Source organism: Rhyacophila brunnea, unplaced genomic scaffold, assembly GCF_057557595.1.
Source record: "Rhyacophila brunnea isolate RB1 unplaced genomic scaffold, BYU_Rbru_1.0 scaffold_5, whole genome shotgun sequence".
Classification (NCBI taxonomy): domain Eukaryota; kingdom Metazoa; phylum Arthropoda; class Insecta; order Trichoptera; family Rhyacophilidae; genus Rhyacophila; species Rhyacophila brunnea.
Genome location: NW_028233170.1, coordinates 2,094,144 through 2,107,993, shown reverse-complemented (window position 1 = coordinate 2,107,993; position 13,850 = coordinate 2,094,144). Strand labels below are relative to the sequence as shown.

The 13,850-nt window shown below is 34.1% G+C and overlaps 1 protein-coding gene across 1 annotated transcript in view; it reads left to right on the top strand.

Moving 5' to 3' along the window:
• The window catches only part of qua (villin like protein quail), a 71,941-nt gene that overhangs the window by 43,301 nt on the left and 14,790 nt on the right, over positions 1-13,850 (top strand). The window contains exon 3 of the mRNA XM_085955923.1: positions 9,131-9,244. Within this exon, the coding sequence (XP_085812049.1) occupies positions 9,131-9,244 (114 nt within the window). The remainder of the gene's footprint in view (positions 1-9,130; positions 9,245-13,850) is intronic.

The following is a 13,850-nucleotide window of genomic DNA, read 5'->3' as shown; positions in this document are numbered from 1 at the left end:
GTATATCGTACATCGTTGTGGCCCCATATACCTTGGTTGTGGCCGTGACTGGACATGAACTAAATTAATTATGAATTAAATAGGTATTTCGGTAATTTATAAATTATTTACTTAGGTAGATATTCAAAATTCAACCAACATAGTTGAATAAAAACGCTAAGAAATTTGTGTTGTTTTATTTGCCAAGTTTTAATGTCATCGACTTGGCTAAGTAGGTAGGTATACTGTAAAAATAAAGTAGCCGAGGAATGCATCTTACAGAAACCGCTATCTGGATGAAAAAACTAACTAAAAAACTAAAATGGCGTTTTTGCGACATCAGATCGATGCATTTACTGTACACCAGTGGCGTAGTTAGCTAGCGTAGTAACAATTTGATAAAATCACGCAAAAGCCCTCCCCGTCCACCACGTGGACTAATTTATAAACAAAGACGAAAGTCATGTTCAACTGCTTTGCGGACCAAAAAGAGATCATCATCAATGGCACTCGACTCTAACAGGTAAAAAAACTACGTCTATCTAGGTCCTTCGATAACACGTGTCTATAGATGGATGTATATTTGATGAAAATTTTCACAGAGTAAAGCTGGGTTGGAGTATTTTTGGCCGCCTGAATAATGTCTTCCAAAATGATCTCCCACTGTGCCTAAAGCGCAAACTGTTCAACCAGTATGTGCTTCCCGTAATCACAGATGCGTGTGAAACATGGACTCTAAGAAAAAAAGAGATCCAGAAACTTAGAGTGGCACAACGTGCATACTGGGCATAGCGCGAAAGGACAAAAAGAGGAATGAGAGGATAATGAAACAGACAAGGGTTTGCGAAGTAATAGAGTTTTCTAAGAGCCTAAATTGGAAATGGGCTGGACACATAGCTCGAAGAAGGGACAATCGTTGGACAAATCTAGTCACCCAGTGGTACCCTAGAGGTACAAAACGTCCGCAATGTAGACCTAGACGCTGCTGGATCGGTGAAACGATTAAGTTCTGCGGAAGTACGTGGCAACCCAATGCACAGGACCAAGAGAAGTAGATTCAGCTTGGAGATGCCTTCATCCAGCAGTGGATAGATTCAGGGTGATGATAATGAAATGCTGTACATGGACAGAACCAAATAGTTTTAATAATATGACTGAAACAGAACTATGTCATTTGTGGGTTTATCGATGCATGGTTGAATATTTTTTTTTTTAAATAAAACAATAAACTGATTAAACTGAAACGCAAACGGACAACGGTACATATCGTGTGATGTAATTTATTATCAATTTAAAATAAGTTATACGACAAAAATCATTGCGTGTGGCACAATATTTATTATTAAACTATTTCAGATTTATAAACGATTTTATTCTTAACCTACATAATGTTATGTGAACTATTTATGATTTATATTGTAATAAATCTGTATTTTGTTCGTTAAAAACAAATATCCGATTGCGACATTGGGCCATTTGTCGACTTGGTCCTAATACTTTGCGTAATCTTGCGAAAAGCTACCCCATTGTCGTACTTTACTGGTTACTAATCTAAAATTTAGTTATTATGTTTTATCAGAATTGAGTGTAAAATTTCTTTTTTTTAGAAATCAGTGTCTATGTGTGTATGTGAGAATGTGTTTAGATTGTGATAGAAAATTTGAGTTTCAGTTTGCCTGTTGAGTGTTGACCCACGATAGACGAGCGGCTATAATGTCGTGGGCTCCAAGTTCGAATCCCGGGTCTGGAAAATACACATATTGTTTTTCAATTTGTGTAATAGAGGTTGATCAAAATGGCTAACATCCATTTCTTGGAAAGACCAAAATCTGTTAATACAAAAACCTCCGCTCTGTTGAGGTCCATATTATTATTTATTTATTTATTTAAAAAGAGTATTATGGCATTACAGCGATTGGCCAACGCGCCATAATCTATTCTAATATATAAAAATCAATGTTTGTTTGTTCGTATTTTATGCGCTGCCATACCGTTCATCCGATTGCCATATAACTTTGTCAACTTATTGCTTGCACTTGCGCGAAGGTTATAGGCATAGTAACTTACAGTAGGTCTTAATGAATGTCTGTCTGTCTGTCTGTCCCGTATGCGTTCCTATACCATTCATCCGATTGCAATGAAATTTTGGTGAGTTGTTGTGTGCACACCCGCAAAGGTTTCTGAATTAGAAAAAGCATCTCTTCTATTCGTATGCGTTCCTATACCATTCATCCGATTGCGATGAAACTTTTGTCAGTTGTTGTGCGCATACCCGCGAAAGTTTCTAAATTGGTATTATATAAAATACAAAGTTTTTTGTTTGTTTGTTCCATCCAATTTTGAATTTTTTACTACATATTAATACTATTAATATCGTTTGCATGTTTTGGATTCGAATTTAATTTAGTGATCTTTTGTTTGGCCTTTACTCCTATTAGAATTATTTTCATATTGCCATATCGATGATGCAGATCACAAACCTTCTATGTCAAATTTTTCGATTTTGACTTTATGGTACGAGTATCAAAAAATCAACAAAAATTTAACGGATCTGTTGAACTTTACCTCATATGTCAAAGAGAAATATAGCCCAGTTTATTGATCTTTTAATTAAAACTCCTATGTCATGTTCATCGTATTATGCTGCACAAACCTCCTACATGATGTGAAGTTGCTGCACATTGCTTCTATATCAGTCCATTGTATGAAGCTATCAATGAAGTTTTACAAACAAAACTATATACAAAAAGATTTATTAGAGATAAATGGGTTTTAGGTCTACGTTTTTTATAATATAAACCCAAATAATGAGTTCCTGAAGTAGAAAGATCATGCGATTAGCATTGTAAGCAAATTAAAATCAAGAATTTTCGGTATGTACAAACCTATACTTTCAGATTCTGTTCAAGATAATGAAAATATTCTATCGACTGAGATAATAGGAAGGCATATATTATCAATGATGTAAAGAGAAACAAAAGCAAAGTGCATGGAAACGAAATATATCTGCAAATAATAGAGTGAAAGAACAGGAATATCCGGACCGAGTAAGAGACAATATTAGTAAAAAAAACATACTGTAAAAATAAAAACAAACGAAAGCTTGGTCCACGTTGCATCTCACAAGCATGTGTTTCAAGAAACTCGGGAATTTCGACCACTTTTGGTTGGATATGTCATGGCCACAGAGAAAATCATACGTTTCTTTACTAATAGATTGTATAGACCCCAATCAGAAGCTATGTAAGAACTCTGGATGTATGTAGAAGGGAGTATATCTATTACTACTACTTAAAGATAAAAGAGGAAAGAAAAGAAGTTTGCCGATAAATGTTCTGTAATACTTTCACCATACGAGTTTAGAGTGCTAGAAATTGGGCTAAGAATGCCATTCACGGGATACCAAAACCAGCAGTGCAAGGACAATGAGCGAAATGTTGATACTAAGAAAAGATATGCTGCAGAATTTATCGATTCACTACCAAGAATGAAGTCACATTACTGCCGTAGGGATCAATTAAGACTCTTTCTTCAACCAATGTTTCGTTAGAAAATGGGTCTTTATCGAGTTTACAAAGATAGATGTAATGAAACATCAAATACATAAGGCATTGTCACAGTGTACATTTGATGAAGTTCACTCATAAGAAGACTTAGAAGCTCCGACATTTTCATCTCTTGATTAATCACCTAACGAATCTCATATTAAATTAGAAACCAGTCCATTTAAATATTGAGCGATGGGTGCGTGTATCGAAATAAGAACAATATTCTTGCAAAGTTAATGCACTCCTCGAATTGGCAGTAAAATATCAATTCGAGATTACCTACTCAAAAATACTTGGAAGTTGGACACACGTAAATGGAAGGAGATTCTTTACATGCTGCAATCGAAAGAAAATTGAAGAACAGGGAAATTTATCTGCCATCTAAGTATGCAGTGGCTACATGAAAAGCCATACATATGTCATTTCCTTATAGAGTGCACTATGTAACTCATGATGTTTTACTTAACTATAATGTTGCATTGATTCAATACAACCATTATAATAAATTCAATACAATGCAGTTCCACCATGAATTATTGATAGTTAATAATAAAAAAAGTAACTATAATGGACTAGTGACTTCGATACACGTTGGTAAGACTAGAAACAAAAAAAGGGATCCAATTGTTAACGTTGTGTGTCACTTGGCTTACCTTCCAAATGGGAAAATCCAGTACACAATTAATTTTAGTCATGATCTTAAAGAGCTACCGAGACGACCGAAGATCATAACAGTTCCAATTGCTTATCCAAGATTGCACGGTTCAAGTAAAAATATCAGCAACAAGTTCAAGCACCTTCAGGAACTAAAATGTCCAAATCCAAAGGACTTTCACCATTTTTATGACTCTTTACCACATTTATAATTTAAATATGTTAGAATTTTAAAAAAAAAAGCTTCATACTTAACATAGTTGGGTTTGATTCTGTTTTGTTTATGTTTGGTCATTTAAAAACATGTACATTAGTTAAATATACATTATTTTTTATTTATTAATTAATTATACAGCCATTCAATATTTAACTCCTATGTCACGCAAACTGTTTCATTATTTTTTAAATAAAACTAATTTACTTTTCTCATAAAATGTAATGTAAAGGAAAACCTCCTTTGTCAAATATTTCAACAAATCTGAGTGCACAATACTTCTATGTCATGATAAATGTAATACGGTTTATATTAGTTATAAATAAAATTATACAATCATTAGAAAACACAAAAACATTACACTTTGGGTATTTTTTTTTTTAATAAAAGTCTTACATTATCAAATAAATCAGTTTAAACCTTCCCCTGTAAAATCCCATTTTTTGACTAAGAAGGTTTGTGATCTGCACCATCGATATTAGATATTTTAATATTAAAAAGATAATAACTTATTATTATTTTTTAAATATCTAAGATAAATGTATCCACAAAGCGACCCTGTGCGAAGCCGGGTACTTCAGCTTGTACATAATAAAATACAAATTATAAGAATGACTTAGTTACAAATAACAACCAATATAACAATAAAGTATGTGCTTATGTACATGTTAAAGTAAAATGATAAATACCTAACATTATAAATTTAACCTATTTAACTCGGCCAGAAACATTATATAGTTAATAAAAAATAAATCAACATTTATGGTGCCATCAATCATGATCTTATTAGGATCGGACATGGTTGAAAAAATATTATATTATTCTAAATTAGCCCCTTTTTAAATATGAGAATGTGTAAGAACGGAAATCTGAAAAAATAGAAGGGAAGCTAGAAGTTCTCGTTGAAGCCGATCAGATCGGAGAGGGGAAAATTGAAAAAGGTTTTTTTAGAAACACATAGTGCCAGCACGATTTTCTCATAGGGGTCCAATATTTCTAGCTACGCCACTGCCCAGTTTCCTGTCATCTTTTTTATAAGGCCCATCATTCAAACCTATAGGTCAAAATGGATCTGATGGTAGTGAGTATCATAATACCCAACAACTTTGTAATATTCTCACGATTAAAATACCTATGTATTAAGTAACCATTGCTTCCTAGTTTATGATAATTTTCTTCGCTCTCCACAAATATTTCGACGGTCCCATTTAGCACGCTCATTGTGATCGGAATTTGTCAATCAGGAAGCCATTTCAGTCTTTTGTTATAGGTACCTGCATGCCTAGTATTTAAAATAAAGTTATCGCTAGATTGGTCTCCTCTCCTGCAATTCTGACAGCCGCGGTCCGTGAAATTGTATTTAATTGCAGACAGGGCCGATCTGGCGCTACTATTGCCTCGGTATTTTTATTTCGTGTATCTATTTAAAGTAGATAGGTATCAAGATATTTATGGTAAATTGCACGAAGGTCTTATTACGAAACCGTCTGCCATATCTTTATGGAAAACATGTAATTATGTGGGTACCTGCGTTACAAATACCAAAACAAATAACGTCATATTCACATACCGCAAACTTACCGATTTCGAAACAGGGGGTTCAAATAAGAATTCTGCTGGTTGAATAAAGTTAGTAAGTATCATTTCCATTGTGAAATAAACAACTTAAATAATTTTTATATTGTACGACGAGTATGAGAAAGTATGAGTGCGTGTAAATAAGTCCTTACGTACCTCATGGTCCCCATAAGGGGGGGGGGGGCTGACAGGGCACTAGCCTGGGGGCCCGGCGTGGCAGATCGACCAGTTAAGTCAGATAAAATTCAGATAAAGTCAGATAACACACTAAAAATTTTGCCTGATAGTAGAAAAAAGTCACCTGCTGAAAGAATATTACCATTTAGAAGTATGTGGCTATGTGATGTAAAGCGATGTGATATGATGATGGATATAATTAAATGATAATTCACGTGTATAAATTTATTTTAATTATTTTAGTGTGTTTCCTATCTAATAAAAATGGCTATTTATCAAATATATTGAAGGTCGCATGTTACTTGACTACCACAAAAGGGGTCGCGGTCAGTGCTCCATAATTGAACGCCGAGAGCCGAGAACTCAATAATTCAAGTGGATTTATATAAAAATACAAAACATCAATAAAAATATACGCCCTTTAATTTTAGTTTACGGGACCCTTGAATTCCATTTGGGATACCATTTAGAGAAAAATAAAATGTACTGCGCATAACCTTAGCGATATGTATGGGGCGCCGCCAAACATCCTGGCCTAGTGGCCCGCTTCAGAATATGGGGCCATGACGTACCTACTGGGACTTGTCTTGAGGTCGTGCATTGTGCATGCATAATGCTCAGTTTCAGACCAGTGAGATTCTGACATTTAAAATAACGCCATGGCAAGCAGGTTATCGTATAGCTATAGACACTCATACGATGGGTCATCGTATGGCTATACTACGAAATTGCTCGATTTGTAAAACCTTTCAGTGAGCCAAAGAAGGGAAGAAGCTGAAAGATCTAATAATGCATGGTGGTATTTGACGGGGATTCTGGCCCTTCAAACTTTCAAATTTTGGAGCAAATACTATAATAAGAGTGGAGTATCTACCCTTTAAAAAAGACATTCACACTGGACGATCCGTGGAAGCAATATCCAAGGAAACGTGCAAAAAGGTTGAAGGTTTAATTTCAAGACATAGACGACTGAAAGTTTCTCGAATAACTGAAGAAATATGCATGTCGGCAGGCCGGTACAGTTTGGCAAATAATTCGTAAAATATTGGACAATATATCCAAAACTAGTGCGAGATGTGTCCAGTGAATGTGGAAACCATTTTACAAGAATACTAGGCACCAATGCTGATAGAAGAACTAGGTGCTGCTGGTTTAAATAACCGTTTTATCTAGAAGAAAAGTCATGAAAAATTCATGTTGTCCCTTCACGACAACGCACTAATATAGATGTGTTAACAAGAGTTGAGGCGAAGCATTACTCACACAGACGCATTGTGTACAAAAAGGATGTTTCAAACTTTTAAATCGACATGAACGTATACGCATGTTGTCCTCTTTTCGCTAGAAGCGCAATAAGTAAGCGTATGCAAGACAAACGGCTATTTCTCGTAGATGTTGTGCAATGCCCGTTCATTTAGAAATGTACCAATACACACAATCTTTCATATCTGTGTTCGCACCAACTCTGGCTGAGAGACCTATACACAATATGTTTACAAATGCGCAAGATAATATCGCGTCTTCAGATTTTGGCGAAACTATCTTTCCATCTTTTCGGAGGTCTGCCGTGAAAATGGCGACAAGCGGTTTAGTTTATCTTTCCCACGTGTGCATTCCGGAATTTCTTCCCGTATCCTCGACTTCGTAGTTTTCTCGGAATTGTGTAGCGTAATATTATAATTATCATATTTTTTACAGAACCAATTCGTCTCTGTGCTAGCTCCTGCATATAAATTAACATTGTATTTACTATATATCTACATAAATATTTCACAGAATAGAAAAAATAATAGAGACGTGTGCTATTTCTTGATCTTAATGGTTTTCTTGTTGAAAACAATAGAATTATTTTTATCGCATTAAATATTTATTATCATTTTCCGTTTGAATTCGATATTTAGTGAAAGTGGCCGCCAACAATGTAATATTATGTTTTGCGATAAATGATTTGAATTATGATTATATCAAGATATTTCTAAATCATACAAATCCGTTTTAAAATGGCATTGAATTTTAAAACGCTCATTGTAATAAATAGGCGATGAATGCAAGATTATATCGAAATAAATTAATGGTGACCATCACGCAATTTTAACGCTAACGACAGTCCGACATCTATGAAATAATTTTCTAAGACAATAGGATTTATTCATTTTATTCCATTGCAAGCTATCAATAATTATAATAATAGGTACCTTTCAATTGTTCAACAGTAATTAAAAAGAAATTAACGTTATTATTGTTGCGTCTATATTATTTCAGCTTTCACTATTAATGCGTCAATTTTATTACATTGAGCTACTTTACGACTTGTTTGTTAGCGAATTTACAATCTGCCTGTAAAGTCTCCCAGTGTAATCATTGAACAAGCTAACAAGCAGATTGTAAACAATCTACAGAGAAAAGTTGAAAGCCGGTCAACTTTACACCCTACACGCCGGCGTGTGGGCCTACTGCGCATGCGCAGAAGAGCATAGTAGCAACCTCCCGGTAAAAAAACCAACAACGTTCTGTCAAAATAGTCGCTGGCTTGTGGCTTCTCAGTGAATGGAAAGTTTTGTGTGTCATCATCACAATCACAGTAGCTGAATCGCCCGCTTTTAAATTCGCCAACAAACAGCTCGTAAAGTAGCTCAATGTAATTGACGCTTGAATAAAGATAAAAACAAATTATGAAGTTTTTGGGCCGTAATTTGGAGACCCCTATTAGAACTTTAAATTAGATCATGACTTTGCACAAGCTTCAGAAACATAGACGCTTAAAAATTAGAAAACATATTTGCTTTCCGAGTAAGTGTTCCAGCCACTAAGTTATAGAGCAACATATTTCCTTGCAGAATTTGTCCAAAGCATATTATTATGTACAATCTGAGAGTTTTTAAAATTAACAGGCTACCATCTTTGTAATTTTAAACAAAGGTTTATGAAATTTAATAATAATACTCGATCAATGACATATTACGTTACCTATGGTTTCCAGAACTCATCCGTCGTGTTGCTGCCCAAGTCTCAGTATGGAACCTTCTATGACGGAGATTGTTACATTATATATGCATCCTCCATCTACGGACATCCAGCCGGACCAACTGTCATTGTATGTACATTTTGTTTTTACTGTCATAAAATAAATGTTGATACTGTACCCAACTGTCATTTTATTTAAGATAGTTAAATGTTATATACATATTAACATCCACTAAATTGACTCCTCTTCGGGGATTAGGCCGAAACTAACTTCTGATGGTATTATATCAAGGATATGTAATATCAATATTACATTTTATTTAAATAATATCGTAAATGTCCAAATATGATTAACTGTAAGATGGTAACATACCGTCGCTATAGGATTTGTTTCCCGAATAGACCAAATGTCAATTTTACAGGAGACGAAAACAAATTTCATTGTCGTATATTTAAATATCAGTAGATGTATCGATCATTCTTTCTACACTGTATGATTGCAACATTATCTAAAAATAGATTCCAAGAATAATATACTGGTATAAATCATTAAATGCACAGAAAATGCATTTTATTTACAAGTACTCACTGTGGATATTCGGGAAATTTTTAGCGCTCTCTTAGAATAGTGGATATTCGGGACAAAACATGGACGTTCGGGATTTAAGACCGGAGCGTATTGCTGCACGGCCCACGGATTACTGAGTGGTCAAAAAGTACGCGCCTCAAATGTTATATTTATTAACACGATAATTGTCACTTCTACTATTTAAATACTTAATGATCGTAATTACCCAAGTTCGTATGTAATAATAACATGCGGCAATCGCTTTTTCGGTTTTTTTAGGATTAAGTAATAAAATAGTTTTTAAGTAATTAACTATTTTTTTTATTGAACGAATAATTCACAAGATTTAAGAATGTACCATTCTAATAATTGAACATACATAATTTTTAAAATCACTTCTGAGAAAATATATTATAACCAATAGAAAAAATCTTTTTGAAAAAAGTTAGACACCCAGCAGGAATCGACCCTGCATCTCCTGGGTTTACGCCCCAGTCCACGAATTATCCACTATGCTACGAGGTGACATACTTATGAATACAAACTTTAACTATTGGCCTTTTATTACCTGCTCATCAGCATTCTTCAAAATCAAGCGACTATCGGCAATCGGTTTTTGTTTATTAAATAAAAGTAGGTATCTACTACTTCAATTACTAACTGACGTCACGGATTTCTCCAATATTATATGATGGTACTTACTCGTACTTGCTAACAATTTTATATTAATACTTTTTCCAAAAAAAAAAATCTATGTATATATATATCTATATTATATATATATATATTTCTATAATTAACAATTAAACTTATTACAAACCACCAAATAAATATTATATATTTACTATTGTAAGGAATAACAACACAAAATAATAGCACGTATAAATTAATTACCATTGGCTGCTAATATTAGATAGGTACCAATATCCTAAGTATATAATATTCACCAAATAAATAGTTACTAACATACATATTAAATTAAATTAACTATCAGCGCATTCAAAAATAAATAATAGCGTCGCCTTTATTTTCATAGAAATACCTAGATTAAAAGTAAAATAAAGACAAACAATGTTTGATTAATAATAATTTGAAATAATAATTATTTTTTACGTCATAGTAGTTGGCGGGTCACACTGTAGAATTCATATAACCGTTGGGATTTTGTGTCATTTATCAAAACAAAATGCAGTTATTTAGGTTAAAATACTCACTTCCATATCTCAACTCTAAGTTCAGGGCGAACTGGTGATGTATCAGCTATGAATGATCTCTTCAAATTTGATGAATTCACTATTAAAACAATAGTAACTTTAAAAACAATATCAATAAGACGAAATTTGAAAGAGCACTACGGAAGGCCGAAAAATATGAAAGTGGGCGTGATTGTTTTAGAGCTAGACAGCGTGAATGTGGGAGCGAGATGCACGGCGTCAGCGCGGTTTGATTGGCTTAAGTCATATTCGGGAAATAAAAACTCAGCCAGAAATCTACTTCGACCGAAATTAACTTGGATATTCAGGTATGAATAGTTGGACATTCGGGAGAACACCACGGAGTAATTGTAACTTAACATGGCGTATTCGGGTTTTTTAAAAAAATATCTCTGTTCCTAGATAAAAATATATTGTTTTTATAAATGATTTCGGTAGAGTTCGATAAAAGAAATTGAACTGCATTAAAATGTCGACTTCGACAAAAATGGATATTCGGGAAACAAATCCTATAGCGACGATACCTTTACCTACATATTCTGCAAGTGAGCCATTTAAAAGAAGATCACACTGACGCTGAACACCGAGAGAGGGCGACGATTATATCGTATCGTCAATTGCTGCTACCTGAAAATTATTCCAGAGTCGGGAGCTCGTATCTCGCTGGGTGGGCCATGTTATTTTAATTCTCTAATGCTACTTTAATCATTGTAAAGTAAAATATACACTGTCTATTAGTGGTTCTCATGTGCAGCTCTGGTGGCCGTATGCGGTGACCAGAGGATTTTGCAGCAGGCCACCAACATAATTTTCAGTATTTAATTTACTGGGCTAATGTTAAATATGCGTTATTGGAAATGAGTCATGACCAAGTACTTAAAAACCATTTTATTAATACCACCAAGAATTAAGTGAATTCAAAGAATTGGCAATGATTACTTAATTAATATTGTCGATTATTCCTATTACTGTATACCTACTGTGAAAGATCATTCAGTGTAATGCACTTCATAAAAAACAAATATCGAAGCCAATTGACAGATGTGAACTTAGAAGCAGTCATGCGGGTCGCATTGGAAAAAAGGAGTATTGAGGAATTTCCATTTGCATTATTTTTTTTATATAAATAGATGTACTAAAATGTTCAAATGTCTTTTATTAAATGGACTTGTCTATAAAGAAATTAATCCATTATTTAGTAAATGAAATTTAGCTTTATTTTTTTCAATCACACCAAAAGTGAAATTTGGTGCGGCCACCAGACGTTTCCATAAAACTGTCAATGTCAATTGTGGGGCCACAGTTAAATTTCATGTGAGAACCACTGGTCTAGATCCATAAAATATAAACTATTCTCCACCCAAATTGTCGATTATTGAATTCGCCACCCCTCAGCCCTAGCAGTAGATACCTACTAGTCATAACTACAATTTCACTTTGTATTTACAATATTGCATCAATTTCAACATTGCCAAAAGTCGTTATTTGCCTAATATTAATATATTTAGTAAGCAGTTTTGAAAAACTATAGAAAACAAAATTTCTAACTTCAACTTTATTCTGAGAAAAATTCGAGTAACGGCTGTCTGTTTTATAAAGGTACTATTTTCATTATATTAAAATAAAACTAATTTTGTCTATTAGTTGTAACTAGTGTTAAACTCTGTCTGTCTGTATTAAATTTGTTGATTGAACTTTCAATTCAGAGTAATCGCAGAAATATATTTAAACTATGGATTATTAAAAAATTACAAAATATTCCATTAAATGTAAACAGCTATGCTACGAGGGTGGGTCAATAATTCCTTAGAAAAAAGCATTAAAACAGTTTTTATTTTTGTATTTTTTTTTATTTCTCAACATAATCTCCTTGGAGCTCATTACACTTGGTTAGACGTTTCTCAATTTTTTTAAACCGTCAGAAAAATAAGTTTTCGGAAGGTCCTCAAAATAAGCATTCGTCCGATCGATGACTTCTTCATTTGAAAAAAAACGTTGTCCACTTAGCCATTTTTTTAAGTTTGGGAAAAGGAAAAAGTCACTGGGGGCTAAATCTGGCGAATACGGTGGGTGGTCGACCAATTCGAACTTCAATTCTTCAATTTTAGCCATTGATCGTAAACATGTGTGAACACGGGCATTGTCCTGATCTGTTTAAATGAGGCCGTTTTTCTTCAATTTTGTTTATTAGCTGGTCCAATGAAGATGCATAATAATCCCCTGTTATTGTTTTTCCTTTTTCCAAATAGTCAACGAAAATAATTCCACGTGCATCCCAAAATACAGTAGCCATAACTTTACCAGCTGATTTTACGGTTTTCGCCTTCTTTGGACATGGTTCGCCTTTCGCAATCCACTGCTTTGACTGTTCTTTCGTCTCGGGAGTATAGTGGTGTATCCATGTTTCATCTACAGTCACAAAGCGACGAAAAAATTCATCCGGATTGCGTTGCATGAGCGACAACAGGGCTTTAGAGGCCACCACCCTACTGCGTTTATTGTCGACTGTGAGCAAACGCGGCACCCATCTTGCAGAAATATTTTTCATGCCCAATTTGTCATGTAAAATAGAAATGACGCTACCTTTTGAGATCCCTGTAACCTCAATTATCTCACTCAACTTTAATCTTCGGTCACTTAACACCATATCGTGGATTTTATTGATCATTTCTGGTGTAGTCACCTCTACAAGACGTCCTGAGCGTGGTTCATCCTTTGTTGATGTACGACCACGTTTAAATTCATTTAACCAGTTATAAATAGTTGCAAGTGAAGGAGCAGATGTGCCGTGAACTAAATCCAACTCATTTTTTATTTCCTTTGCTGTTAACCCTTTTATATTAAAATGTTTAATAACAGCTCTAAACTCAATTTTCTCCATTTTTGTAAACAAGCAAATTTTTTTTTTAAATGTACGAGAAACACACAACAACCCGACCAATCTGATTGAAACT